General features: G+C 37.7%; 1 protein-coding gene across 13 annotated transcripts in view; it reads left to right on the top strand.

The window, feature by feature from the left end:
- The window catches only part of TANC1 (tetratricopeptide repeat, ankyrin repeat and coiled-coil containing 1), a 64,375-nt gene that overhangs the window by 27,958 nt on the left and 9,357 nt on the right, over window positions 1-27,060 (top strand). For 6 of the 13 annotated variants that reach the window (XM_071746278.1, XM_071746265.1, XM_071746269.1 and 3 more), the window contains 16 exons: window positions 3,660-3,863; window positions 7,222-7,323; window positions 10,215-10,336; window positions 11,312-11,501; window positions 14,926-15,183; window positions 15,950-16,075; window positions 16,956-17,237; window positions 17,935-18,086; window positions 18,526-18,757; window positions 20,010-20,176; window positions 20,689-21,296; window positions 21,979-22,087; window positions 22,285-22,407; window positions 23,097-23,333; window positions 23,964-24,149; window positions 26,024-26,102. In XM_071746278.1, coding sequence (XP_071602379.1) covers window positions 3,660-3,863; window positions 7,222-7,323; window positions 10,215-10,336; window positions 11,312-11,501; window positions 14,926-15,183; window positions 15,950-16,075; window positions 16,956-17,237; window positions 17,935-18,086; window positions 18,526-18,757; window positions 20,010-20,176; window positions 20,689-21,296; window positions 21,979-22,087; window positions 22,285-22,407; window positions 23,097-23,333; window positions 23,964-24,149; window positions 26,024-26,102 — 3,177 coding nt within the window. The remainder of the gene's footprint in view (window positions 1-3,659; window positions 3,864-7,221; window positions 7,324-10,214; window positions 10,337-11,311; window positions 11,502-14,925; window positions 15,184-15,949; window positions 16,076-16,955; window positions 17,238-17,934; window positions 18,087-18,525; window positions 18,758-20,009; window positions 20,177-20,688; window positions 21,297-21,978; window positions 22,088-22,284; window positions 22,408-23,096; window positions 23,334-23,963; window positions 24,150-26,023; window positions 26,103-27,060) is intronic. The other 7 variants (XM_071746267.1, XM_071746268.1, XM_071746271.1 and 4 more) reach the window with 3 other exon arrangements.

The following is a 27,060-nucleotide window of genomic DNA, read 5'->3' as shown; positions in this document are numbered from 1 at the left end:
GTCAGAACATTGAACTTGTACTGGAATACTTTCAAGTTTCAGTTTGACTTTTTGTTGTTACTCTAAAAATATCTTGCAACAGAAGAGGCATTGTTGCATGCTCAAAATATGGAGCTGTTTCTGATTATTCTGTGTTGCTTTGCCCATTTTCTGTGGCTGCTGACAGTCATTTAAGAGATTATACTCCTTTTTTTGCTGAGCAGTGAGTATTTAATGTGGTGAGTGTCTTCTCCCAGAAGCTAATGCTAGTGATATATCCCATGTACACATAAACAAACAAAGAAAGGGTCCTTGGAACGCTTGAATAGAAATTACTTCAGTGGTCCTAATGACCTCTGTTAATCACAGGTTTCTTTAAAAATTAGTTTTTTTTTTTAAGTAAGCACTACTAGAGAGCATCAATATTTTGTATACTGAGAAAAGTAATGCAGATTTCAGAAATAAATGCCAGAAAGTGAGTAAATAATGTCATGTACAAGCATAGTTGGCAAAGGTTGTCCATTTGGACCTTGTATTCTAACTGTTACTTGGTTTGTCTCTCACTCTGTGCACTTCATTGCTTTTGTTATGCAGCCTGTAATCAGTTTTCTTCCTTTTCTAGGCTAGTTTCTTCCCATTTTCTGGTCTCTCCTGAATCTCAAGAGTAAAATAATAAGACATTGGTCTTCCTTAATACATGTATTTTACCTGTCAGAACCCTGTTTTCTAATCCCAGAACACAAGCTACCTCTGTGACAATGATTTTTAATTCTAACTCCTGATCACTGTTGGCAGTGGTGTGAGTACCTTATCCTAACTGGAAAGGCTGGGTCACTTGACTCCTTCTGTCCTCCTAGATTGCCTTCTCCTGCAGTATTAGCATTGCTTTTAAAAAGAAAAGATCTTCAGCAGAACTAGAGATTTCTTCTGCTTTAGCACATTTTATATCAGATTTATCAGATATAAATTTATACTTACAAATTTATATCAGATATATATTTATTTATATCTAATTTTATCAGATTTTTTTATATCAGTGTTTTTTCAAGTGAGTTGAGAGTATTTTGTTTCACTGTAGTAGGTAAGTTAAGGGAGAAAAAGACAGTCACCAAGCTCAGAAACTGAGAGAAGCCTGTGGAATATCACCAGTGCAGTTGCTGTCAATACTCAGTCTGAAGGAATTTGCATTTTCATTGTTTCAGCTGTTTTGAAGGTTGTGGTCCTGTTTCTTCATTGTAAAAGAATCTGAATTCCAACATCTGCACCAAGCTCCACTTTACACACATTTTGGTAAAGTAGTTAGGATTGCTCACAAACCATTCTATGATTCTTCTGGTTTCTAAGCAAATTAAATTAAGCCTGGGGTGTATTTTATTATGTTTAATACTGACGTATACACTGTAAGGGTTTTTATTTTAGTTATCCTCTCTATTCAATAGAAGGATTACTTTAATCTTAAAGTTCTCTTTTAGGATATTAGGCTCTATAAAATCATTACTTTAGTCAGCCATCCTTGTACCTTTTTTATCTTAGGGAAAAAAAAAGGAGTTTGTTATCAGATTATGCCTTTCAGTTGCATCCCTAGGTGCAACTAAACTGGGATTTGATTTCCATTCTCAAAGCTTGTTGTGTGTGTTTTTTAAAGCTATTAAGTTGTTTCCATGGTTACGTTGACCACTGAATGAGAACTGTGGTGTTGATTGATGCTTATGAAATTTTTGTGTCCAGAAGTTACTTGGCAGTGGCAAATGTACAACTCAGAGGTTTTTAAAAATAAAAAAGTGGGATTTCACAGGACCTTTCCCTATGTTTTAGTTAGGCATTGTTAAAACTTGGGAGAGGTCGTCTTCTTCCTGTTGCAGAACTGATGTTTGTCTGTTTTACACTGGGGTAGATACCAAGAAATGTAATGTAAAAGTGGTGCTCTGGTTGCTAAAATATTTGAAACTATTATCATTTAAGTTTGTAACAAGTAACTTGGGTTTTCTGTGTGTATCAGGGTGTGGCATCTGGTTATGTTTGGGCATTGTAACAAATAATATTTTTACAGCTATTACTCATGCATTTTTCTAGTATTATTTCCCTAGTTTCAGGTTGTTGTATGGAGAGCATAATGTATGACCTTGTGGATCCCACAAGCTTGTTAAATTTGGGTGTTTCTTGTCATAAATGTAGATCCAAGTAGCTTGCAGGTATTTTGCTGTAAGTTGGATGAAATGTGTAAGTTTGGTCACCAGCCCAATTTACACAAAACAGAAGATGTAGGATTAGGATAAATTAAATATAGAGGATAGATTCAGAGACTTAGGTGGTTCTTGTGAGGAAAAAAGTATGGCTAGAAAAAAGCCCAAACAATCTTAAATACACGCACCTCTGGAAGTGGGGAATTAGACTAACATCCAGGCATGTTTGGTTTTCTTTTGTGCATAATTCTGCAGGAGAGCAGTAGTTAAATTGACAAAAATATCTTTACTTTTCTCAAGGGCTAGGTTTGTTGCTTTCCTTCTGACAGTGTGGAAGTTCATTCCATGTGATTAGTGCTGTCTGTAGTGCAATGTGGCAGGGGAACAGCGATTGGGAATTGAAGGCAACACTAATGGCAACAGAGTGAACAAGAAATGCTGATCTTGTAGATCCACATTTATCTGAAGTGTGTCCTTACTGTAAGAAAATAAACCTGGTATGAGGGAGTCACATTTGAAGAGATACAACTTCTTTGTTTTTGCTTCTTCTTCTTGTGCTTTGGTTTCCTAACATGTTACTTGTTGCACCTGGACCTGTCTAAAAAATGTTCTAGCATCCTCTTTGTATCAGTTTTGTTTTGCTGTTTTTTATCTTTGGTCATGACAATTCAGTTTCAGTAGTAGTTGAGCAATACCCTAATTTGGATATAAAAAAAAAACTGTAATTAGCTTTTCTGCTCTGTTTGTGCCCTGTCCCTAGGAAAATCTTAGCAACATGTATTTCTACTGTGTGAGTAATTTCTCTAAACAATGTATTCGTCTTTCTTTTGAAAGATCATTCTTCATTTAGCTGAAATTGCACTTCCTGCACTAGCAAGAGGTTTGTCTGTTATGACTATATTTCAATGACTTGATGTGCCACTAGTGTGCTGTGAACCAACAGCTTGTTTTTTCCGTAGATTTAAAAAAATAATAATAAAATAAATCACTGTTGCTGTCACATTGCACGTACCGAATCTCTCAGTTTCAAAACAGAAAAATAGAACTTAGCCTGGCCATCTGTGAGTGTACCCTTCAGTGATCCACCTTTCAATTGAGTGTGAGGGGCAACACCATTAAATTCCTCCTTTAACTGGCTCTGTAAATGGTATTTTCAGAGAGTCTGGACTGTCTGGATATCACAGTGATACTAAAAAACCTTTTCAGCTGTAAAAATGCTTTTACCTTTGTAGGAAACTTGGTTTTATCTCTTAGGGATGAAATCTGAAAATTAGTTAACTTTCTTGAAAGTACAGTCTTTCTTCTGGTCCCCCTTAGTCTTGTATTTAAATTTTTCTGGTTATCTGGATTCTGCAGTGGAGGGTGCACACTAAGATGAGTCATGCTGAATGCTTGCAGGCAAATGTGTTTTCCTGTGTTAAATAATTGCATTTCAATACATAGCTATCCTTTTTATTTTGGCATATCATGTAACGGATGACAAAATCTTATTTTTAGCAGGTGACTCCTGCCCAGAGAATGCCTTTCAGGTTATGGCCACATCTGGCCACAATGCAGATTTTCCCATTGGCAATCAGCCAGGCCCTGAGGACACTTATAGAATGAACTTGGCTAAAGGAGTCTCAATGTCACTGCCATCTTCACCTCTGCTGCCACGCCAGTCCTATTTGATGCAGTCAAGATCAAACAAAAAGTCTCCAGGTAAAGTGAAACTGATGAGCAACTAAAACCTTCATAGCACTTTAGCACAGGTTTTTTGATACACTTTTATATAAAAATGACACAGTCAAATCATAGTAATCCTTTGCAATAAGAGCAAGATCAGTGAATGCCTTTTGCATGTTCCCAGGAAAAAAAGGTATTTGTTGATTAAATAGAATATATTATTTAGTATGACAAAGAATTATTCTAATTGGTATTGCAGATGGGTATAGAGAAATGTCTGAATATGTTTAATATGTTGTTATTCATGACTAGTATATCAGTTAAGTACAAGACAGCTGCAAAAACCTTTGTTTATTCATATGTTAGTGACTATGTAAGAGTGAATGTTGCCTGTGGCTCCCGCAGTTCATTTATTTTACTTGTATCTACTGACATAAATTGTATTAGTAGATAAATTGTAATAGAAGTTGTGACAATTTGTTAATTTTCAGCGGATATGTCTTTAATAGTGACCACATACTTATGTGTGAGCCTTGCTAAATAAGGTGCTCCATCTGGTCCCCTTTTTATCAGCATTCTGTACATATAAATCATTCCAACACAGCAGCATCACTTGGGTTCATTCAGGTCAGAGCTTGAGTGTCAAGTGAAATTGTCTGTATTCCTATGACTTGTGGAGACACTCAGCAATTTTGAGGTTCTTTGTTGTAAAGTTTATAAAGTCTAGCAACAAAGAATGTCAAATGTTGTTCTTTGTCAGCATTGAGAAATGTTTTGGTTAATGACCTATTTGGCATAAAATTAAATAAAAAATGTTTCCCAAGGAGTTGCCACAGGATAGCAAATACAATTAGGAAAAAGTATTATTGGCTTGAGTTCTATCAGTATTTTTTTTTAATTAAAAAAAAAAAAAATCTCACTTCATGTTATAGTTTGAGGCTGCTTTTTACAGTTCATGTAAAACTTTTGAGCCCTAGAATGGCTCAAAATTTCCTTCTTACTGAAGAAAGGAAAAGCCTTTTAATAGAAGTCAGGAAAAGTAGACCAGGGAAGTGTGTTTTCCATAATTTACATTCTTCTCTGCTATTTGCTGCTCATAAAATACTATCCCAGATGACCCTTTCATCAGATCATCCATCTCATGCTTTTTGAAAAGGGCTTCCATGGTGCAGATACAGTTCACACACAAATGGGTCCTTTTTCATCCATGGATTAATTCACATGTCCTGTTTTAGATTAGTGCATGAAAATAAACTTAGCAGGAGTTTCCCTAGTGATTGCAGTGTTGTGTATCAGATTTGCAAGCACTGCAAGTCACTTCCACATTGGAGAAAAATTCAGTATAGGGTTTCCACCACAGTTTAAAATGTGTTAAAAATACATCCTGAAGATATTTCCATTCTGACCTATTTTATGTGACTGCTACAAATTGTTCTGGGTCTTTCAGAATGGTCGCTTTTCTAATTAGGTACATCTAATTATACTTCTGCTTCAAATGACAGATTTGGATTATTGTGTTCTTAAAGAATGTGATTCTGGTTTCAAAGGAAAGTATTTTCAACTTTCACCAGGACCAGTGCCCCTCATTTTTACTATGCAGTAGTGTTGAAAGAGCACCCTCTGGTGACAGTTGGTAACTGAACTGTCTCTTAGAAAATATTACTGTCTCATTGTCTCTAGGTTTCTTTTACACCATAATATTTCCATATTCCACTTCTAGGCAGAAGTCTGCAAGACGAGGTAGGTGCAATAATGAATTGCACCCTCAGAGCCCTCATAGAGCCAGACCCTACCTGGGGCCTGGTGTACCTGTAGGCCCCTGGTGTAGCAGGGTGTGATGGTGTCTGTAGGCCCCTGGTGTAGCAGGGTGTGATGGTGTCTCTAGGCCCCTGGTGTAGCAGGGTGTGATGGTGTCTCTAGGCCCCTGGTGTAGCAGGGTGTGATGGTGTCTCTAGGCCCCTGGTGTAGCAGGGTGTGATGGTGTCTGTAGGCCCCTGGTGTAGCAGGGTGTGATGGTGTCTCTAGGCCCCTGGTGTAGCAGGGTGTGATGGTGTCTCTAGGCCCCTGGTGTAGCAGGGTGTGATGGTGTCTCTAGGCCCCTGGTGTAGCAGGGTGTGATGGTGTCTCTAGGCCCCTGGTGTAGCAGGGTGTGATGGTGTCTCTAGGCCCCTGGTGTAGCAGGGTGTGATGGTGTCTCTAGGCCCCTGGTGTAGCAAGCCATGCCCTTAAATTTTGAGCTACGTAGAGGGATGCTGTTTGAAGTCCCAAATTGAAGACACAAACCCCACTGTATCAAGGGTGTTGTGGTGTAGTTAGCATCAGTCCAGCAGTCTCTGTCCAGTGCTTTCTGTTCAGGGTTTACTTTCTTAGTGAGGGAGACTGCAGAAAAAGGAGGGAAAGTTGGAAACCTGAAGTTCAGTCCCAAGTTACATGCTGGAAGTGAGGAGGTGAGCCAGCCCACTGGAGGTGTCTGCAGTGTGCAGCTTACACATCACATACTGAGGGCTGGTGAGCCCTGTGTTCATATCATAAGCAGATATTTACTAATTCAATAGTACCGTTATACTTTTCCTGGTAAACCTGTAGAGCAGTGTTCCCCATCTGTTAGATGAGTTGTGTAGTTAACATTTCCTATGGTTGCTACTAAACCGTAGTTAGCAAAGAACAGGAACATGAACTGCCTGAAAAACAGAGCATGAAGGTAAAAGTGAAACCAAAGAGTGAATCAGTTTAATTTATGAAAAGTGTGTGCATGTGTGTGTGTGTGTGTGAATACACAGTTCTTAGTACTGAAGCTGGTATTTTGGAACTTAGTTTGTGTGTGAACTAGGAAAACTGCAGTTTAATGAAACCAGAAATCATTAGTAGACACTAATGTTTTCTTCTGCTGTTTTTCTTTAAATTCATCCTCACCATTCCTTGTGATCAGGACACATGTCAGTATTTGGAGAAAGTACACTGTAATATAAAACTTCTTGGGTTTGAATTGTTTAGTGTGTCAAGCTCAGTGCACGTAGTCTTTTTTCCTAGCTTCAGAGAAGCTGATAACAAAATTATCTTCCTGTTACAATGGAAAATAAAAGCTCTGAACCAAGGAGGCCCATTGAAAGCTGTCTGAGTTTGGACTTGAAAAAGTCAAATCACTTCAAATACACAGGAAACTTTTTCAGGTTTGTCAGAGCAAGCAGACTCGTTCTGTTTTCCAGCAGTCTTTGCATTCCAAAAAGCCCAAAGAGAGTGCTTCTTTCTCACAGCAGTGGAAGTGCAGCAGCTCACTAGTCTTTACAGTAGCAGATGTGCATGTAAGAAGTAATTCCTCTACTTTTTTTGGTACATATGAAACTTGCAGTCCATCTGGAAAAAATTAGATACACTCGGCTCATTCCTACTGCAGGTCCAGTCAGGAAGCCCAAGTATGTGGAAAGTCCTCGAGTACCAGGTGAGGCAGCTCTGCCGCTGAGGAAAGGATCAGAGCAAGGAGAACCCTGTCAAAATGGTAGGAGTCTGTTCAGTGATACCTTATTGGTACAACAGCTGTTCATGTCTGACAGAGCCTGCATAATAAGGAAATCTGACTCTTCATTTGTAAGAATGTTTTGCAGATTTGACGTGCTTTTGGTAGGGGGGAGATAGTTGCCACTATTGTTGTAACTCTCAATTCTTGGAGCTGTGCATGTACTGCAGGAAAATGATGTCTGAGTGTTGCTGATTGCTACACATGCCAGATAGATTCTTTCTGAACTTGTTTTTAATGTGAATTGATTCTAAGTGTGTGGCTCTGCACTGGGTACAATGCTTCATTTTAGAAACTTTGTGAAAGCTTGCTAAATAAGATGGCAAGGACAGTAGACTCCTGTGTTGGCAAAGCTGGGAAAGGCTACATCCCTGGAGTTACTTGGTATTATTGCAAAGTTTCATGTTCATTAAATATGACTAGTGCATAAGAGTGTGGCATTGACAGTGAATGTCACGGTCAAAGCAGAATGACCCATATGTTGGTATATGACTATAGTCACTGCAACATGTATTTCCTGTGCACTGTGTTTTCTAATTAATATTTCAGCTGAACCTCATTAAATTAATTGTATGTAACTAATGAGGTTCCAGCTGAACTATTTTTTGTTTTCCTTCTGCTTCAATTTTAAAGGAAAATACAGTTTTAAAAGCCAATGTTTTCTTTTTAAAGTCCCTTATTTAAATGCTTACTTGAGAAAGTAGAACTAATTGTAATTGTTTTTACTTTCTTGTTCTGCATGCTTTATTTGATACGTTACAGTTACTCTGATCCCTCTTGTGCATCTGTAGAATCATTACTATTAATATTATTATTATTATCATCGAATCACTGAGGTTGGAAAATACTTCTAATGTCAAGTCAATTAATCTTAGTGCTAGGATTAAAGTTTTGTGTCTGACTGGGAGAACATGTAGTCCTCATCTCCTTAATCTAAGTGTGGCCATCTCTCGAGGATCTTCCTCTCCACAGAGTTGTACACCCAGACAATGAGACTGTGGAAGGTCAAACTCAAACTCTGGTGTTTAGGGATTAAATAGTTGTTTCTGGGTTGGACATCTTAGGCTCTTGGCTTTTATTAGACTGTTGCTTTTATCTCTGGATTTGGTACTCTGCCTAACATCTACTCAGAATCGTCAAAGATTAAAATTTAAATAGAATGATAAAAGGTTTTTCTATGTTTGGTAGAAGAATGAAGATGTTGATTCCACAAACTCTGCAATTTCCAGGACTATAGTTTTAAAGATTAATCATAATCCTCAAAAGGACAATTTTACAGAGAAAATATATTTTCCAGTCAAATATTCTAAGACCAGACAATTTGCAAAATATTCTGAGATACCAGAAGTTTTGCTGTCTGCTCTCAAAAAAGATACCATTTCATAGACATCTTCCCTTTTGGATTCAGTGAGAACCAGATAATCAGTTTTCCAGAGCAAAATCTTAACCTGTCCACAGAATTAAGGAATACATTCTTTCAAGTAGGTATTGAGCTGGAATGAAGTAAAGGATGAGTGACTAGTAAACTACTCATGTTTGCAAACCATGGGATTTATGTCACTCATAAAATCAAAACATTGTTGAAGTAATGCTTACTGCTCAAGCTGTTCAGTTACAATCACTATTTGCTGTGGTTTTCGTACAATCTGCAGCTTGGGGGAAAATGTGCTGCTTATTGCAAATACCACTGAATGTCAGCTCTGTCTTATGTGGTCAGATACCATTCTGCTCATGAAGAGTAAGCACTGCCCTGGCACTGGTGTGGCCTGCTGAAGCCGTGAAGGAAAGAGCAAAGGAAAAGGGGCAGTTCAGTCCCTGCCCTGCTTCTTGTGGTGGGGAAGGTAGACGTGCAGCCAAGAGGCTCGTCTGTTCTCTTTTAAAGTTCACCAGTAAATCCATACACCTAAACCTCTCTGCCTTCTTCCCTCTTCCAGAGGGACCTGGTGCTTCTGACTTTTCCTCTCCTTGCAGAGTCAGGTTGTAGCTACTGCAGTTCTATAGGATCTGAGGATTCTGCTGTGAGCTAGTTCTCAGAATGGTTAATTGATGCTCCTTAATTGACTGTTTATGCTGAAGGATGAGACAGGCCTACCTATACTCTTTTTTTTCATGGACAAAACAAATAAATGCTGAACAAATGTTTCTGTTAGGGAAGAGGATTACAGGTTGGTAGGCAATACCAAGCTGCTGGCATCAAAGAAAGAAAATGTCAGGAGGTGTGCTGGTTTGTGAGATTGTATAACCTATAGGTGTTTTCCCCAAGCAGATGTGTAATGGCTGTTTTGGTTGGAGATTATCTCATGTTGAACTTTGTCTCATTGTCTGTTGGACACCAGAAGATATTTTAAAGCACTGTATTGATAAAATTAAAGATTTTTTCAACGAGAAAAGCTAGGACATTGGAACTGGTGTCACGTCCTTTGTGTAGCAAGCACAACAAAAAAGTAAGGTATTAGTTGTAGTGTTACAAAACATCTGTGTTATTAACCTCTAGTTCTCAGATTTTTAACACTAAAAAAATTCATAAAAAATAACTGGAACAGAATTTCAGTCTGCCACTGAGGTTTGAAAGCACTGAGCTTAATGCAGTGGTTAGCAGAATAATCACATTCCTCATCACAGGACAAACTGGTTGCACTTAACTACTTCTGTTTTAAATGTCAGGGTGGTTTTCTTCCTGAGATTTGTGCAGATACACAGGAGATCCAAGACTCACTAACAGTTTAAAGTCTAATGGACAAACAGCTTAAATGGCATTAGTTTTCCTGTCAAAAGAACTGCTGTTTAGGTTTGATTGTACTTTTTTACCTCTTGTAACAGTTTATAAATTGAAAACTCTAATCTTCACCAACTTTTTTCCCCCCACTCCAAAGCAAAGCCTGATAAAGACTCAAGCTGTTCTCCTGCAGCACAAGAATTGATGACAAGACTGGGTTTTTTACTGGGAGAAGGGATTCCAACTTCTGCTCATATGGAAGACAAAAATGAAGTCATGGTAGGATAATATAAAATTATACTTAATATTCATCCTAATTCTGAGACCACTAATGTTATTTCATCTGTTTGCAAGTTGCAGTTACTTGATGCATACCAAAAGCAATCCATTCTAATACACACGTTATAATAGAATTGTAAATTAGTTATAACTAGTGTTTGGGGTTTTGTTTGTTTTGATATTGTGAGTTAATCTTGCATTCTTAAAGAGTAAAAAATTAAAAAAAACAGACTCATCATAATTTCTGGAAGTTAAATCTAATCTGCTATGAATGTGAATAGCTTCCAGGCTTCTCTATGCCTTATTTTAGTATTTAGGAGGTACTTCTTTTTTTTTTTCTTCTGTTCTCCGTGATTTATGAGAATGGAAAATGCCAGTGGTTTGTTACAATGCTAACATGCTTTTAGGGCATTTGTGTTCGTTTTTTCCTGAGAAGTTCCTTTCTATTTGACTGTCTGGCATCTGGGGGCAGAGAATTGTGGGGAAGCAGCTAGCTGCTATGTATTTGAAACTCACCTGCTAACCAAAACTGCACTGCAGCTAGCAGTCTGCCTCTCCTCTCTCCTTCCTCTCTCTTGATTTTTAGTCCCCGACATCATAAATTTTGGTTCATCAGTTTGGGTTTCATTGGTAGTGAAATGGGAATAAGACTGCACTTCTACTGGTTTTAACCCAAAGAATAAATGGGGAGGGAAGTGCATTATTATTGGCAAAATGCTTACTAGAGAAGAAATCTGCCTCAGTGCAGCTCTTCCTCTGAACTCTGAAATTCCCCTTTTCCTTTATAAGTTTCTTTCTATGAATAGTCTGAAATCGTGTCATGCTTTCCAGTCAAGATAAACCTTCTGCTTCATGAAGTTTTTACTTGAAAACTGGGCTCTTTACTGTGTTCATTTTCTACTTTGTTTCTGACTCTCAGCAGAGCACTGTACTACCTCCTGTGCAATTACTGTTCATTTTGTCTGCACACTGCAGTGTACTGTAGCCAGTCAAGGAGTGAGTCCATGTTCCACCCTGACAAGCAGCACCACGTCACCCAGCACCGACAGTCCCTGCTCGACTCTCAACAGCGGCGTTGGCAAGACAGCAGCTAACAAAGGTAGTCCCTGTGGAACCATTAGCAGCCCCAGCTCCACCCTGGAGAGCAAGGACAGTGGAATTATAGGTAAGCACCTTAACTGGTAGTGCAAATAACAGAAATTAACCATCACTTTATAGTACAGGTCTGAGTAGGTGCTTCATGTCATTGTGTTTGGTTTTATGTCCATGGGCCCTGTTTCAAATCCTGTGCACCTGAAAGATTGAAATGGCTGTAACAGTTGCTGTTGTTAGGTGTGCATTTCTCATCTTTTGTTTTCCTGATGCAGTTAATTTCCTCAGTTTCAGTCTGTTTCTTACTTTCTTCTAACTTTTTCCTTTTCCATTATCTACAGTGTGTTTTGTAGTGGTGCAGCACAGCACACAGCCTGAAGCTGGTTTAATTCCCAAGTGAGGAAAAAGTAATCAATGCTGCTTCCTCATGAGAATAACCTAAATCAAACAGTTTAAAAAAGCAAAATTTTGAGTGTTTGGAGTGAAACTGAAGTTAAAATAGGGCACCATGTAAGAGCCGAAAATTGTGTGATCATGTGCTGAATACATAACTGTACTGAGGCCATGTGTGTATCTCCTGTGGGGAGTCTTTTACCAAAGAGCTTTCCTTCTTCCAAGTGAGCAAATAGATACTGACACAAACCTTCTACCATGCTTTGCAAGCTTGAAATATTCTGTGAGTGTTTCCATGTTCAAAATGAGTTCAGAACAAGCCTCATGTTTTGTTAAAATAGTATACTGGCATGACAATTACCTCATCCATTGTACAACCTTGTAAAACGAGTATTTTTAAATGAAGATTTTTTTAAACCCAGTGTTAGAAGTTGCTTATTGAACTAATGGAAAAAAAGAAGTTTCAAAAACAGGAGAAACATGAAAATAAGTCCTTTATTATACAAGGAGAAGAGAGTATGGTGGAGTTGTGGAGTATATGAGTGTGAGTGCAAGGGGGGAAAAACAATAGAAGATAGTAGAGTTGGGGGGGAACTCTTGTATAGCTCCTTCAGTAAAGTGTATGTGGTTCATGATCATGGGACTGCATGAAACTCATCTGGCACACTCTGCAAAGCTGTCACTCATGTCTCAAATTCAGAGCAAGTCTGAACACCCCTTTGCAAACCCATGGCAGCACCTCTTACACCTCTAAAGACAGGAAACCAAGAGTGGAAGAAGAGGCACCTCTGGTAAATTAGTTGTGTTTCTGTTCTCTGAACAGGCACATGCACACATGTGTTTGTGCATTCAAGCTAATAAATCTGCATTTTTATTTAGGTTTAACAACTATTTGTTTTCTAATGTCTTTGAGAGAGTTCATCCAGCCATGATGCTACTTATGGGGGCTTCCACTGTATCTCTGCTTACACCGTGTTTTCTGGGCCAGCAGACTCTGGTGGGAAATCTTTTTCTTTTCTCCATTTCCCTCTTTTCTTATGATTCAGCTTTCTTTTTGTTTCCTAATGTTTTACTGCTGCAGTTGAATTCTTCTTTGTGTCTGTTGAGTCTGACATAATAGTAGTGGAGGCAGGTTTTAATCTTCAGCAATGAGCTAAGTAGTAGAAAAGACTGGGCTACTGGCCAAAATGTAAGCTTTTCTGGATATTTGCCACTGTTTCCATATGGAAATCTTGAGCAGCAAAGGTTTCCTGATGCTCTTACGCTTCACTCCAGGAAGAATCATGGTTTTAAGTATTTCATACTTCAGGAGGAGACAGACTTGTTTGACATGACCATAAAAATGAAATAAACTTATCACACAGAAGTGCAGTCTAAGCTGTGTGGAAAGGTAATGGAATGCCTGAAAAGCTTTTTTTCTATTGCCTCTACAATGTATGTCATAGTATTGGTGTTTCTTATAAAACAGGCTCTTGAAAATTTAAACATTTGATCTTAAATTTCATGTGCATGTGAGGCTGAGCTGGAAGAATGCAAAGTTGCACGAGCACCTTCTCATCCAGTGAGGCTGCAGCTGCAGTGCAGTTGGTGTGGAAGAGGAATGGTTGGTGCTTCTCCTGAGCAGAGAGGCCTCCCAGTGATAAGGCACATTTTGATACCAGTCTAATACACTGGCACATTTTACTGAATGATTTGCTCAGCTTAGTGTAGAATCACCACATATTTACCTCTGACATTTAAAATGTTAGCTTAGGAAGGAGCCACATGTCACATAGACACGAGTCTTGAAACTGGCTTTTTTGGGCTTTCATTTTTTTTTTTCAATCCTGATGCCTTTTCATTCAGTGTTATATTTTATTCCACAATGTATTGGGTGATGGCTTAACCTTTAATAAATGTTTGTTTTCCAGTTATTTTGTAAGAGCTTAGTTTAAGTATTGAAAATGCTTTAAATGAAACAGAGTAATTTCACTATTAAACATAAAAAACCCAGAATATATTTGCAAAGTGTTCTTGTACAAGCACATTACCACAGTTTTATAAAACCTTTCTCAAGTAGGTCTTATAAATTCCTCACACTTTCAGTTATTGCAGGAGGCCTTGATTAGACACAACCATGAGGATCTAAAGGTGCTTTGTTACCCTCAGCCAGCAATCTGGAATATTTGGAGCACTCTAAATAATGCAGTTACTGTAGTTTTAGCTTTCATCCAGTGAATCACTAACACAGTGGAAAACTACTGTTCTCTAATGCAGCATCCTAAAACACCTGTGTGGTCTTTATTGCCTTTTAAGTGAAGATCTGTCTAGCTCTTTGTTAATTATTTTGCAGCATCTGAAAGTTGTATGGAAAAAAAGCATATCTTGATGAAATACTTTAAAAACCTGAATAGGTAGTTCAATATAACCTGAAATTTTGCTTGTATACTCTGCTGGCTCTGATTGTCACCCTAATGTAGCTAAGCTTTCAAGGTTAGATGAGCTAGATCTATAAACACTATTGAATTTTTACTATATATGCTTCACAGTATGCAGGATGTTTGGTCACAAGTGCACTTGATGGAAAGCCAACTTTGAAAGAACTATGTAAATTCTTTCAAATAATTGAGGTTTTAACTCTTTTTGTAAAAGTCTTAAGAAATGTGAATTATCAAAAAGATGGATTTTTTTTTTATTGTCCTAGATGCAATTTTTACTTCTTAGTGAGCTTTCATTGTCTCCGTGTTTGAAAATTTGCAAGATGTGTTAGTGAATTCTCATTTTTATAAGAAAAGTAGAGACATGTTTCAATGAAGTAGTAGACTCTTCATCTGAAGTCATAAATGTTTCTGTGGTTGTGAGTATTCTTGGGTTGGTTTTTTTTTCTTTTTCCCCCTCAGCACAAACTACGTATTTCTGAAGACACTTCTGGATTCTTCAGAACATTTTTTGCCCTCTTTCTCAGGTGTTTTGCCATTCTGAGAAGCTGTGTTGTTTGCCTCTTTTAGATAAATGCTTCAATATCTGCTGGTCAAAAATGCCATTTAAGTATGAAAATTATAATATATATTAACACGAGTGTGTCTGTGATGTGTTCTTTAGCTGGTTTTTTTTTCCTCTTTCAGCAACTATAACAAGTTCATCAGAAAATGATGATCGTAGTGGATCCAGTTTGGAATGGAACATGGATGGCAGTCTCAGAGCTGGAAAACATCAAGGGATTAGTCATGATCGAAGAACAGATAATTGTTCACCAGTTGCAGAAGAGGAAGTTATTGGGTCTGCTGAGAATTTGCCAAAAGAAGTACCAAGAGCAGATGGTCCTCTTCCTTATGCTCAAAATTCTGGCTCTTTAATAATGCCTCGTCCAAACTCTGTTGCAGGTAAAGTCCCTTTAAATCTATTGCGAGTTTCCCACGTTCCACCCCATCCAAGTGTTCACTGCCTCTTATCCTGTTACTGTGCCCTCCAAGAAGGGTCAGATTGTAGCCTCCAATTAGAGGCTAAGTGACAGTAAGCTGCTGCTGTAGCTGTCTCTGTTCTGAGGTGAACAAACTCAATTCAGACCCTCATAATTTGATGCAGAAGAATTCTGCCCAGCCTCTCATGTTTTCAAAGTGACATCAACAGGAGTGTTGGCTTTTTAAGTCTCTGGCTCTTTTTTTAGTCTTAACATTCTTTCATTCCATTGCTTTAGTGTTCATCCATTGCATCCAGGTTTTCTGTAAATTACAGTAAATTTGGGATTGGACTTCTATTTTCAGGCTGGACTTATGCTACCTTAGTACTGAGCACCTTAACCCTGAACATCCCACTGCAAACCCCATTCACATTGCAGCTAGTGGTAACATCTGAACTTGTTCCTGACACTTCTGACCTGGCTGTTGTGGTTGTTTTCATAGTAAAAAAGGAGACTGTATTAGCATGAGTTAAGTGGAGGCAGATGTGAGGGCCATCTGAAAGAGGAAAAATCAAATGAAATCTCTGTCATTTTGTAAATGTTGTAGCATGAGTGACTTCAACCCCTGCCATTGTCTAAAAATCCAGAAAATCTTAAAGTACTTGTTAAGGAAAGGACTATAATAAATAATAATGTTCTTCGTAACTTACACTGAGAGAAGAATAAGCTTCAGTCCTTTAATATTCTAGCAACAAGTTCAACCAAACTGGAAGATCTGAGTTATTTGGATGGACAAAGAAATACTCCTCTACGCACCTCAATTCGCTTGCCTTGGCACAACACTGCTGGAGGAAGGGTGCAGCAGGAGAGTAAAGGTACAGATATCTACACTGCATCTGTCCTGGCACAGTCATACAGTTCCTCAGTTGTTTTGCAGTGTGGGTGCTTTGTGATCTTCGTAAACACACCCATCTCACAGTGTTGTTTTGGAGTGCTCCTAACCAGTCACTCAACATCTCTGAAAATAAGATGATTCCTTTCACTTTCCTGCATAATGGTGTGCTTTAGAAATTGAATATATGGTTTCTAGTTAGAGATCAGTGTATTGTTTATCTAACTGTGCATGGGCACACAAACACAAATTATTCTTTTCTCTGTAAGTCTTGTTAACTGTTTGCAAAATGGATAGATTAATCAAACATGACTGCACTTTTTGCTGTGCTGTGTAATTTCTGTGTAATTTTCGAAAAAGTTCAGAAAAATGGTAGTAATAGTTTTACTTTCCATTCAAAATATGGGTGCTGGGTTTTTTTAAAGACTAAAAAATAATATTTTATGTAATTTTTTCTTTTTCTCTGTAAATGTCTGTATGAGCCTGAAGACCTGATACGGAGATGCTCACCAGTATGTTGTTCTCTCTACGTTGAAAAATGTTTGGAACTTCACCACTTATAGAATTACTAATGCCTTTTTAAGAAAACTTTTGGATCCTGAATCTTAATAACTTAACTCCAATTGTAAAAAAATCCTCAAATTATACTTGTAGCTTCTCTCCTCTAGAATTTCTTTTGCATAGAATTATGGAGGTGAAGTGAACTGAGCAAATCGGTCTTTGTTTTCATACAGAAAGCTCTGAGAAGTCTGATTATGAACACTGTTAATTAGGTCACTGGATGAAATGGTCTTCTGAAACTGCTGTTTGATTGCATGTCGAGTTTCTTCTAATAAACTTCTTTCCCTGCCACCTCTTCTCAGCTCGTTTCATCCCCTATAAGCCTCAAGACATTTTACTGAAGCCACTATTGTTTGAAGTGCCAAGCATAACAACAGACTCGGTGTTTATTGGAAGAGGATGGCTGTTTCAAGCAATTGAAGAAAAACTGAAGAATACTGATCCAGCAGAGAACAGGGGAGCAGTCATCACTGGAAATGTGGGGTTTGGGAAGACTGCAATTATTTCACGGCTGGTGGCACTGAGCTGCCATGGAAGTCGCATGAGGCAAATAGCTTCAAACAGCCCTAATTCATCCCCCAAAAGTATGTTCCTTTTCTGAATGCTTGTTTGGGTTATTGTACTGATAACAAGAGTTCAATGTTTGCTTTTTTACTTAAGGTAGTCAGGCATCCTCAGCTCCCCAGGAAATACTTGTTTCCTCCAGTGATGAGAAGACACTGTTCAAATTGTATTGTCTGGCAGATACCTTCCCCACAATGCATCAGGGGCTCAGCCCATCAAAAGAGGCAGTGAAATGGGGACAGTGTGTGGAACTCTTCCTTCTGTTAGGCAGTGTGTACCCTAAACACTACGGGTATTGTGGGTGCAGTAGCTTGTTCTCCCATTAGCTTGCAAAGAAAGAAGTGACATTTTTTTCCCCACCATGCACCAGAGGGTTTGCAGTAGCATGTCTTGTCCTTGTCTCCATAGCAAAAATAAAGCTGTGGAGAAACCTGTTCTGTCTCCTGCTGGGATGCATAGGAGTCTGTTATAAGGAATGCTTCATGTCAGCATGGTTCTGTTTTCAGTAATTCTATAGTTATGATATAAAAGTCTGTTGAATTGCTTTAAAATTGTAAAGCTGCAAATATGTGCCTGTTTTTATTGGACTAGTTGCAAGCTTCTTGTAATGCTGTTCTTCAGTTTTCTAGTAGTCAAAACATTCTGTGATGGTTTCTTATAAAACAATCTGCTTTCAGCAAGTTTGGTCTTTTTTATATATGTTGTTTTTAAAAACAGGTGGTGACTCCTGTCAGGAGATTCCTTTAAGTCAGTTACCCCTATCTGCTCCTCCAGCAAGTGGTACCAATACAGTGAAGACTCTGAATTGTCCTGATACCCCTGAATACCAAAATCAAACCAGTGATTCTGTGAGATACCTTGCTTCAAAGGTGAGTTTTCACCTACTTATAGATTTTCAGTATGTTAGAAAACTTCTGACCTGCAGGGAGACAGTCTGCCTTGTAAAGCCCACTGCATGTGCCAGCAGTCACTGGTGGGAGAACAGGCAGCTATCTTGGACACCATACAGAAGATGTGTTGGTGTCATGACTGGTGAAACCAGCTATCTGCCTTTTCTTCCTTTCTCTCCTCTTCTCATGTCCTACAAGGTCAAAATGTATTTCATTGACTTCCTTTCTGTCTCTGACACAGGTCATCTGAGACCAGCTGAAGAGTTGGATAGTTACTCTGAGAATACTCTGAGTTACACCGCAGAGTATTTTGTGGTTGAAAGAGAAGTTTAGTAACACTTTATGATACTTGGACTGACTAGTAACCAACTCAGTACTGAAGGGGTAACACTTCTTTTAATTTATTTTAATTCTCCAGGTCGTTGCTTATCACTACTGTCAAGCAGACAACACATACACGTGTCTTGTCCCAGAATTTGTGCACAGTGTTGCAGCTTTACTTTGTCGTTCACATCAGCTGACAGCCTACAGAGACCTCCTAATAAAAGAGCCTCACTTACAAAGCATGCTTAGCCTGAGATCTTGTGTCCAAGATCCAGCAGCAGCTTTTAAAAGGGGAGTGTTGGAACCACTTTCAAACCTCAGGAAAGGTAGGTTAAGCAGGTAGTGACTTGTAAACTGAATCTAAACTTCATAAAAAGAGGAAAAAAAAGAATATGTATTTTCAGGATCTAGAAGACATAAATAAACCAGAACATTCCTGGAGAAAAGGATTCCTTAGTTGTGGTAGTTGTTTATAACAGTAATAGGTTCTTTCATGTTTTAACTGAAATTCTATGAAATTTAATAAAATCATGGGAACTTTAAATCTATTTTTTTGCCAGAAGCCTCAAGGATAACTTTGTATCTTGAAGTTAGAGCTGGTATATTTGCATTTATGTGTTTTGATTTCAGCTTTTGAGTTTTGTCCCACTTTTTTTTTTTTTTCCATAATTTTCTCTGCCTAAACACCTTCAAAATGGGTTTTTTTGCTTGCTTGCTTTTGAAATTGATATGGTAATTTTCAAAAAAAGTGTGTAACAACATTATTTTTATATTAAAAAAAACAAACTAGCAAGCTCCTTGAAAACAGTTATGTTCACAGTGTGTGTCAGCTTTAGCAGGCACTGGGGATATGTCAGGGCTGGGGAGGAGATTTGCTTATGTGTTAACAGAGCATGTATCTGTTCAGAGCATGTGTCATAGCATAGTGCAAGCTATGAAAAATGGCTTGCACTTCCAGAATTTTGTTGACAGTCAACAAAATTATTGTGAAATCCATTGGCAGCCCTTGTGTTTATCCCTGGGATTTTCATCCTTAACAAGTGCTCAAAATTATCACTCTTCTCTCAAGCTGTTGCAGAATAACCTTTTTTTCCTTCAGAACTACAAGTGTAAAACTATGCATTTATGATTTTTGCAAATGGTAAACTTATTTTTCCGTTTGAGTTCAGTAAAAGCTAAGTTTTAAGTAAACAGCTAATAATTATAAGCAGCTTTAACTAATAGTATAAATAAGCTTACATATGCCTTCTTCCTATATCCATGCATCTCTTATGTTAACAGCACTGTTTAATCTTTAAACTCATTAAGTCAATTATGAAATAGATCCATTATAATAGCAAAGTAAAAAACACTATTCAAAGTGATTGCTTCCAGTTCTTACCATTTTACAGCATTAATGGTTTTTGTCTCCTTACGTTGTTTTTGATTTTGTAAATAATGCTTAAATGCCATAAGATGTATTGCTGTTTATAAAGATACATTTTTTGTGTCTTGATGTTCAAAATCCGGGGATACAAATTTGTAATTCATAATTTAATAAGAGAATTTATCCTTTCCTTTTATACTTTCATGTTTCAGAGCGGAAAATTCCCGAGGACGACTACATAATTTTGATAGATGGTTTAAATGATGCTGAATTTCATAAACCTGATTATGGTGACACAATTTCTTCGTTTATCACAAAGATAATCTTTAAGTTCCCTCCCTGGCTGAAGCTCATTGTGACTGTAAGAACTAACCTCCAGGTAAAAACACCTTCTAATTTTTTTCTTACTCTCAAAAAAAGAACCTTTCTGGTACATTGTTACTGTAAGGTGTAGTGATGTGGAGATTATTTTCTCTTGTAATTTGTAATATTTGTTAATAAATCATGGCTTCTGAATAGGTCATTGCTTCTGCACCCTCCACGCCCCCCTTCCCCTGGCCTTAGGGTCAAGTTCTGCTTACTGTTTTCTGTTTCCTTAATTTTTAAGTGGTAATTTCTGTAGCTCACCCCCTTCAATTGCTTTGCTGAGCTTGGTCAGTAGAATATTTGAGACCTTCCTATGAAAAATGATGTAATGTAGACAGACTGTTCTGTCTGTTACTAGGGGACAATATTTGCAAAGCCATTGAAGATGATACTGAATTTCTTTTAAATCTGTCTGGTATTGACTACAAAAAATAAATAGAGAAAAATGTTGACTTTTCAGTGCTGGAAGACTTTAATACCTGTGTGTCTTTTTTCTTTGTTTTTTCCCCCCTCTCCTCCTCATAGGAAATAGTGAGCTCGCTGCCGTTCATTGCAATATCCCTGGACAGTTTTCCAGACAACAAAGAAATTCATGATGACTTGAATGCTTACATTCAGTACAGAATAAATGACAGCCAGGAAATTATAAACAACATATCTTTAAATGGAAAAGCTGATGCAGCTATTATTGGGAAAGTGAGTAACCACCTGATCATGAGGAGCCTGGGATCTTATCTCTATTTGAAACTCACTCTGGATCTCTTCCAAAAAGGTCACTTAGTAATCAAAAGTGCCAGCTACAAGGTTGTTCCAGTGTCCCTGTCAGAACTGTACTTACTTCAGTGCAATATGAAGTTCATAACAAACTCTGCTTTTGAGCGAGCCCTGCCTATATTAAACGTGGCACTGGCATCCCTGCATCCCATGACAGATGACCAGATTTTCCAAGCTATTAATGCAGGCCAAATAAATGGTGAACAACAATGGGAAGACTTCAGCCAAAGGATGGAAGCCCTTTCATGTTTCCTGATAAAAAGGCGTGACAAAACACGTATGTTCTGCCACCCCTCCTTCAGGGAGTGGCTTGTTTGGAGAGCAGAGAGTGAAAATAATGACTTCTTGTGTGAGCCAAGGTAAGTGAAACCTGGAGGATATCACATCCAAATAACTGCAATCATGGTTTATGTAAGTGGCTGCAACAACTGGTGAGAAGAAACAGAAATGTTACAAACACAAACATGCCTGATTTTTCCAAAAGGAAAGCTTCTTTATGTTTAGAGGTAGACTTGACCAGAAGTAACAGAGGTTACAATGCATAATTGACTTTACAGAATTTGCATGTTTGTGTTTGACGTTGCTACTTTCATGGAGACATGAGAATACTATGTTGTTATTAAAATAGCAAAATATAGATACAAAATTCCCAAATACACATTTTATTTCAAATTTCAAAATGATTCACATCTACTTCCAAAAGAATGGGGTTTTATGTGAGGCACCTGGAGTTTCTGACTGCAGGATGAAACAAAACAAAGAGGAGCAGGATGCAAATTGAGGTCCAAAGCTGCATTGGTTCTGATGTGGGCCTCTTGTGATGTGACAGTAAAGAACCAGTAGGAGTGTGTTACAATTTTTAAATTTGCCTTTTTTCTCTGGCATTGTTTTTGTTATGGAAATAATTTTGTTTAGATATAATGGTATGTTTCAGTAGTCTGGCAGAGAAAGCTGAACTATCATGACAGGCGTGCAGGTGTGTTAATATATTTACTGAAAGAATAGGTATAAAAGCAGTTCTCTCTCAATCCTTTTCACTAGGAATGGGCATGCTCTGCTGGCTTTCATGTTTTCTCGACAAGAGGGAAAGTTAAACCGCCAACAAACTATGGAACTTGGTCATCATATACTTAAAGCTCACATTTTTAAGGTAAACTTGGAGCTTAATAGATTTCATGATCTATCCATATGACTCTCCTCTGAGTTGCTTTAATAAATGTGTTAGAAGCTTAGGCAAAATACTTGGTAGTGCTAATGGACAAAATTGGTATGTCTCTATGCTGATGAGATGTAGATGTAAAATAGTATTTCTAATCCTTTAGAGATTTCTTGTATTGTTTCTGCTAGGGCCTCAGTAAAAGGACTGGAATTTCTTCCAGTCATCTTCAAGCCTTGTGGATTGGTTATAGTACTGATGGACTGTCTGCAGCTCTGGCTTCTCTGAGAAACCTCTATACTCCTAACGTGAAGGTAAGAAAATAAGCATTTGTGTTCACTCAGTGCTTTGACAGTTGCTGTTGGTGAATGTTGAAATTAATGTAGCCCTTCCAGATAAAGTAACTCAACTCCTTTTTAACAAGTCTTCATGTACGTTTTTTAAAGCTGTTGTTAAATTCCAATTGTCCTGATAGTTTTGATGGAAAGAAGAGCTTCACCCTGGTGTAGCCTCACTCTGTATCAGACCTAAGTGTGTGGATGCATTTTCAGGGATCAGATGTACCACCTGATTTACTGGGCAGGCTTCAGCCATGCTGTCTCATCTGGGAAGTATCAAGGGAATTGTGTGCTCATGGACACAAACACATACGATCTGTTAATTTTTCTGACATTGGTTTTTATGCACTCTTGTTCTCTCTTCATGGAGTCAGATACAGAAATCTGCAGTGCACTAGCAAGTTGCACAAATGAAATTGTGGTGAGAAAGGAGTGAGTTTCAGGGGAGTGGTGACTTCTGTTAGGAGTACCTGGTTCTCTAACACAATAATCTATTTGTTAACAGATGGTTGTAAACTTAAAAATTGCTATATAAGTGATAAAGTTGATGCCTGCCAATAAAATGTGCCATCTGGAAGAGGAAGTAACATGAGTACCTGAATCAAGATGTCAAAGTCTCTTAATAAAATCTGAGAAAATACTGTTTTGTTTAAATGGAATTTTAGGTGAGTCGGCTTCTGATCTTGGCAGGAGCAAATGTGAATTATAGAACCGAAGTCCTAAATAATGCTCCAGTGCTATGTGTTCAGTCACACCTTGGACATGAAGAAGTAGTCACTCTTCTACTGGAATTTGGAGCTGCTATTGATGGAACTTCAGAAAATGGGATGACAGCACTTAGTTATGCAGCTGCTGCAGGTCACATGAACATAGTTTCACTGCTGTGCAAAAGAGGTGCAAAGGTGAGCTGATGCATGAAGAGTGCCATGTTTGTAGCCAAAAAAAGAACCATGCAAAGGCCTAAGAAAACAGTCGTTGATTGCATGTGTATAATTAACACAGGTAGACTTGGGGTGGGGCTACTGGGGAGTCCAGAGCATCTACACAGACATCCATGAAGCATTTTCTGTGTGCCACTGATCACAACCCTTTGGTCCATCTGTTCAGACAATTTTGGGTCCAGCTCACTGTCCTGTACCCTTGTCCATGACAGTGTTACAGGAGACAGTGTCAGAAGCCTTACTGAAGTGAAGGTAGGCAACATGTACAGGACTCATCCACCCAGGCAGTCCCCACCTCACTGTAGAAGGCTTTCAGGTTTGGCTAAGCATGATTGCCCCTTTGTAAACTCCTGCTGACTATTTCTGATCACCACCTTGTCCTTCATGTGTTGGGAAATGGATTAGTTTTTCCATTTCCATTCCTCACCTTCCCAGCAACGAAGGTGAGGCTGTTTGGCCTGTAGTTCCCCAGATCTGGAAGGCAGGAGTGAAGTTTTCTCTGTTGCAGTGCTCAGAAGCTCCCCCTCTGCATGCCTTGCACTGCACTTCTTAACTTTGACCTTTTTTTTTTTTTTTTTTTTCCCTATGCAGGCTGACTACTTAGACAAAAAAGGCCAGTGTGCTTTGGTCCATAGTGCACTGAGAGGGCATTGTGATATCCTTGAGTACTTGCTCAAGGTTGTTTGGATGACTCCTTCCCAAGAAAAAAATTCCCTAAGAAAAAGCCAGGCACTGCAGCAAGCCCTAACAGCAGCTTCCAGTATGGGACACTGTCAGGTAAGTTGAGAGTTCAGTTATTTTGTTTGAATTTATCAGAATTGTAGAACAGTGATTGCAGCAATTTTTATGAGGTTTAGAAAGCAGAACTTTTAAAGCTTCTTATATTTAAACTAGTTTGCATTCTTAGCACCTGTTACAAATGTAATAATATACTATGGGCTTCAGGATTTCTTTATATGCAATATTTCTGTCTGCTTTTTCCTTTCTTTTCCTGGCAGTTGTCCTGAATTTCTAGTAGTAGTGATGATATTCTGTATCAGTGATCCACCCTAATACGTTTCTACTTTCAGGTGAATTTTATTTTATTTTCATAGTATAACAAATTGTATATTGTACATAGTTGCTCACGCTTAACTTTTTAAGCTGATGCACACATCAGGTGACAGACATCAGCTTACTTCAGCTTGATGTCATTAAAGACAGAAATTTGGGGCTGTATCCATGTGTATGATACAAGTGTTTGTCAGCATTATAGTACTACTCAGTAAAAGGAATGGTGAAAGGAAAAAGTTAAAATACTCAAGATACTTTAGATATTTAGGTACTACAAGTGTGTCTTCTTTTCATTGGGAAGATAGATCTTTGATACAAAATGAATTGGTAAGTAAAGATGCTTGAATAAAGATAGCACGAGGCTGATGGGATTTTTGGTGTATTCATTATAACTGGTGTCAAAAATGGAAACTTAAATTGTCTTAAATAAAAATCATTTCAAAATTTACTACTTTAAAATATATTTTTATTGCTATAAGATCAAGAGTCTGCTCTCTAAAGTTGTTTACATGATTCAAACATAGAAATGTCTGTGTGCAATTAATTTATTTTATGATAGGTAAGCCATCACTGTCTCACATAGTAAATTTAATTATTCTGAACTATGATTAACTTGAATTAATGGGTAATACCTTCACTCTCATGGAAGTTCTTGCTTGCTGCCCAGTGATTCAGTGAAAGCAGTCACATTCCTATCAACAAAACAGATAATGTTAATTGCATATACATACACTTGTCTAAAAAAGTCCATCTTTTCCTATTTTTAGGACAATAAGAATCTTGATTCTTAGAAAAAAAGTAATGAAATTTAAATTCCATTCTAAAATTTCAAACTTTAGCATTTTCCATATGTTGTATACAGTATTTCTCATATAGCCTGAAAACACCTGTATATATATATCTTCTCCTTTCTTAACTTTCCTTTTTCCTGTAGCATCAAAAACTCTTGTTAGTGTGATTCTGTTCTCTTACCTCCTTGCTGCTATCTTAGTGACTGTTCCCCCCTTTAGAAAAAATCTGTTTAAAATAGCCATTAAAGGTTTAATTTAATAATCTTATACTAGAAGGTGGTTACAAACCATAGATTTCCCTAACAAAACTTAATTTGTAACTGAAGTTTATAAATTAGCATTTAGCAATTAACAGGGTATAGTTAAACCATTCTGTGAAGAAATTTAGAAAATCAGCTAAGATACAAAGAATGTAAAAGGAAAAATGCAAATATTCTCTTTTAACCTTTGTTTTAGACAATAGGGAATTTCCTTGCTGAACTGGGATGCCTTTTTTAATCATTGTGTCTTGATGATTCTGGTAGATGTAGGTCACTTAGGAGCTCATTAAATCATAATCAAGTAAAGCACCCTGCACCAATTAACAGAAGGACACTGGGCTTTCTCTTAATCTGCTTTCAGAAACCTTCAGTCATCACCAGGTCTTGCCAAAATCCATACATTGTTTTGATGTATTAGGAAGAATATTAATTCTCTTAGGTTCATATGCATTAAGAGGGAAGCACTCACACTTGTGAATCTTTTACCTACTGGCAAGTAGCAGCTGATGGCTTTTGTGACTCCCTGCATCTCTGCTGTTTCTGACAGGTGGTTTGTTACATCCTGACAATTGAAAAGGACCATGAAATAGACATCAATGACACTGATGACTTGTGGGGAGAAACAGGTATTTCTTTTTTCATATTTTGCCTAGCTAGAGTTGCTCATTTAAGAAGTAAGAATTCCTAATTTTAATTATTGAAATTTAATTTTATGTCATAAAATACCAGCTTTAGTAATAGAAGGCATTTTGTAAGTACTGCATTTTTAACTTACCAAATCTACTTGTCCTGTTTTGAAAAGAAAAGCTATTTCATAGTAAACTTCCTCTAAATTACTTTCCAATTAAATTGAAAATTGCCTGTGGAAATAGAGTGGTTCAAGCTTCATATCATCTACAATTTGGTAGGATTATCTGCTTGAGAGTTTTTTGGGGGCTTTTTAAGATCTCTTTTGTTTGCAGGAAATGCTGGGCGGTTGCCTCATTTGTTCTTATCAGGCACTGGGTGCAAAGATTTGCCTCTGTGTGTATGGGAAATGCCAAATGTTTGATTAGAGACAGAGTGTAAAGGGTGCAGCCTGCAGATGAAAGTTTTCCTCTTTTACCATATAAGTAGCATCTTGATTATATTTAAGCAGCTGAGATTGCACAAGCAGGTGGGAAGGCAGCCAAGTTTAGTGACTGTCAGGAGCCTCCTCGTGAACTGGAGAAGCAAATGCTCTTTACAAAACCCTTACTGCAAATCCATTGAATTCCACAAAACAGATGTGTTTCTGAATTGGCTTTCCTTTAGTATTTTCTTGTTGGTGTGTTTTGTATTGAAATTTCTACTTAATGTAAGTTCTTTAACACGATAGATTGTTGATATTTATAACACTTTCTATTGAGATCTAAACAGGTGATGTCACTTTAACACAGTGAAATATCAGTGAGAGAAGAATAAATGGGTTAGATTCTGTTGTTAAAAAAAATAATGAATTTACTCCTTGCAGTGTTATTTCACTTGCTTTTGGCATCCACCAGAAATTTTTTAAAATATTAATTTATCATTTTTGAAAATACTAAAAAAAAATATTAACAAGAA

This window comes from Heliangelus exortis, chromosome 6, assembly GCF_036169615.1.
Source record: "Heliangelus exortis chromosome 6, bHelExo1.hap1, whole genome shotgun sequence".
Lineage (NCBI taxonomy): Eukaryota > Metazoa > Chordata > Aves > Apodiformes > Trochilidae > Heliangelus > Heliangelus exortis.
The sequence above is the reverse complement of the archived record's forward strand: the minus strand, read 5'-3'. Positions and strand labels throughout refer to the sequence as shown.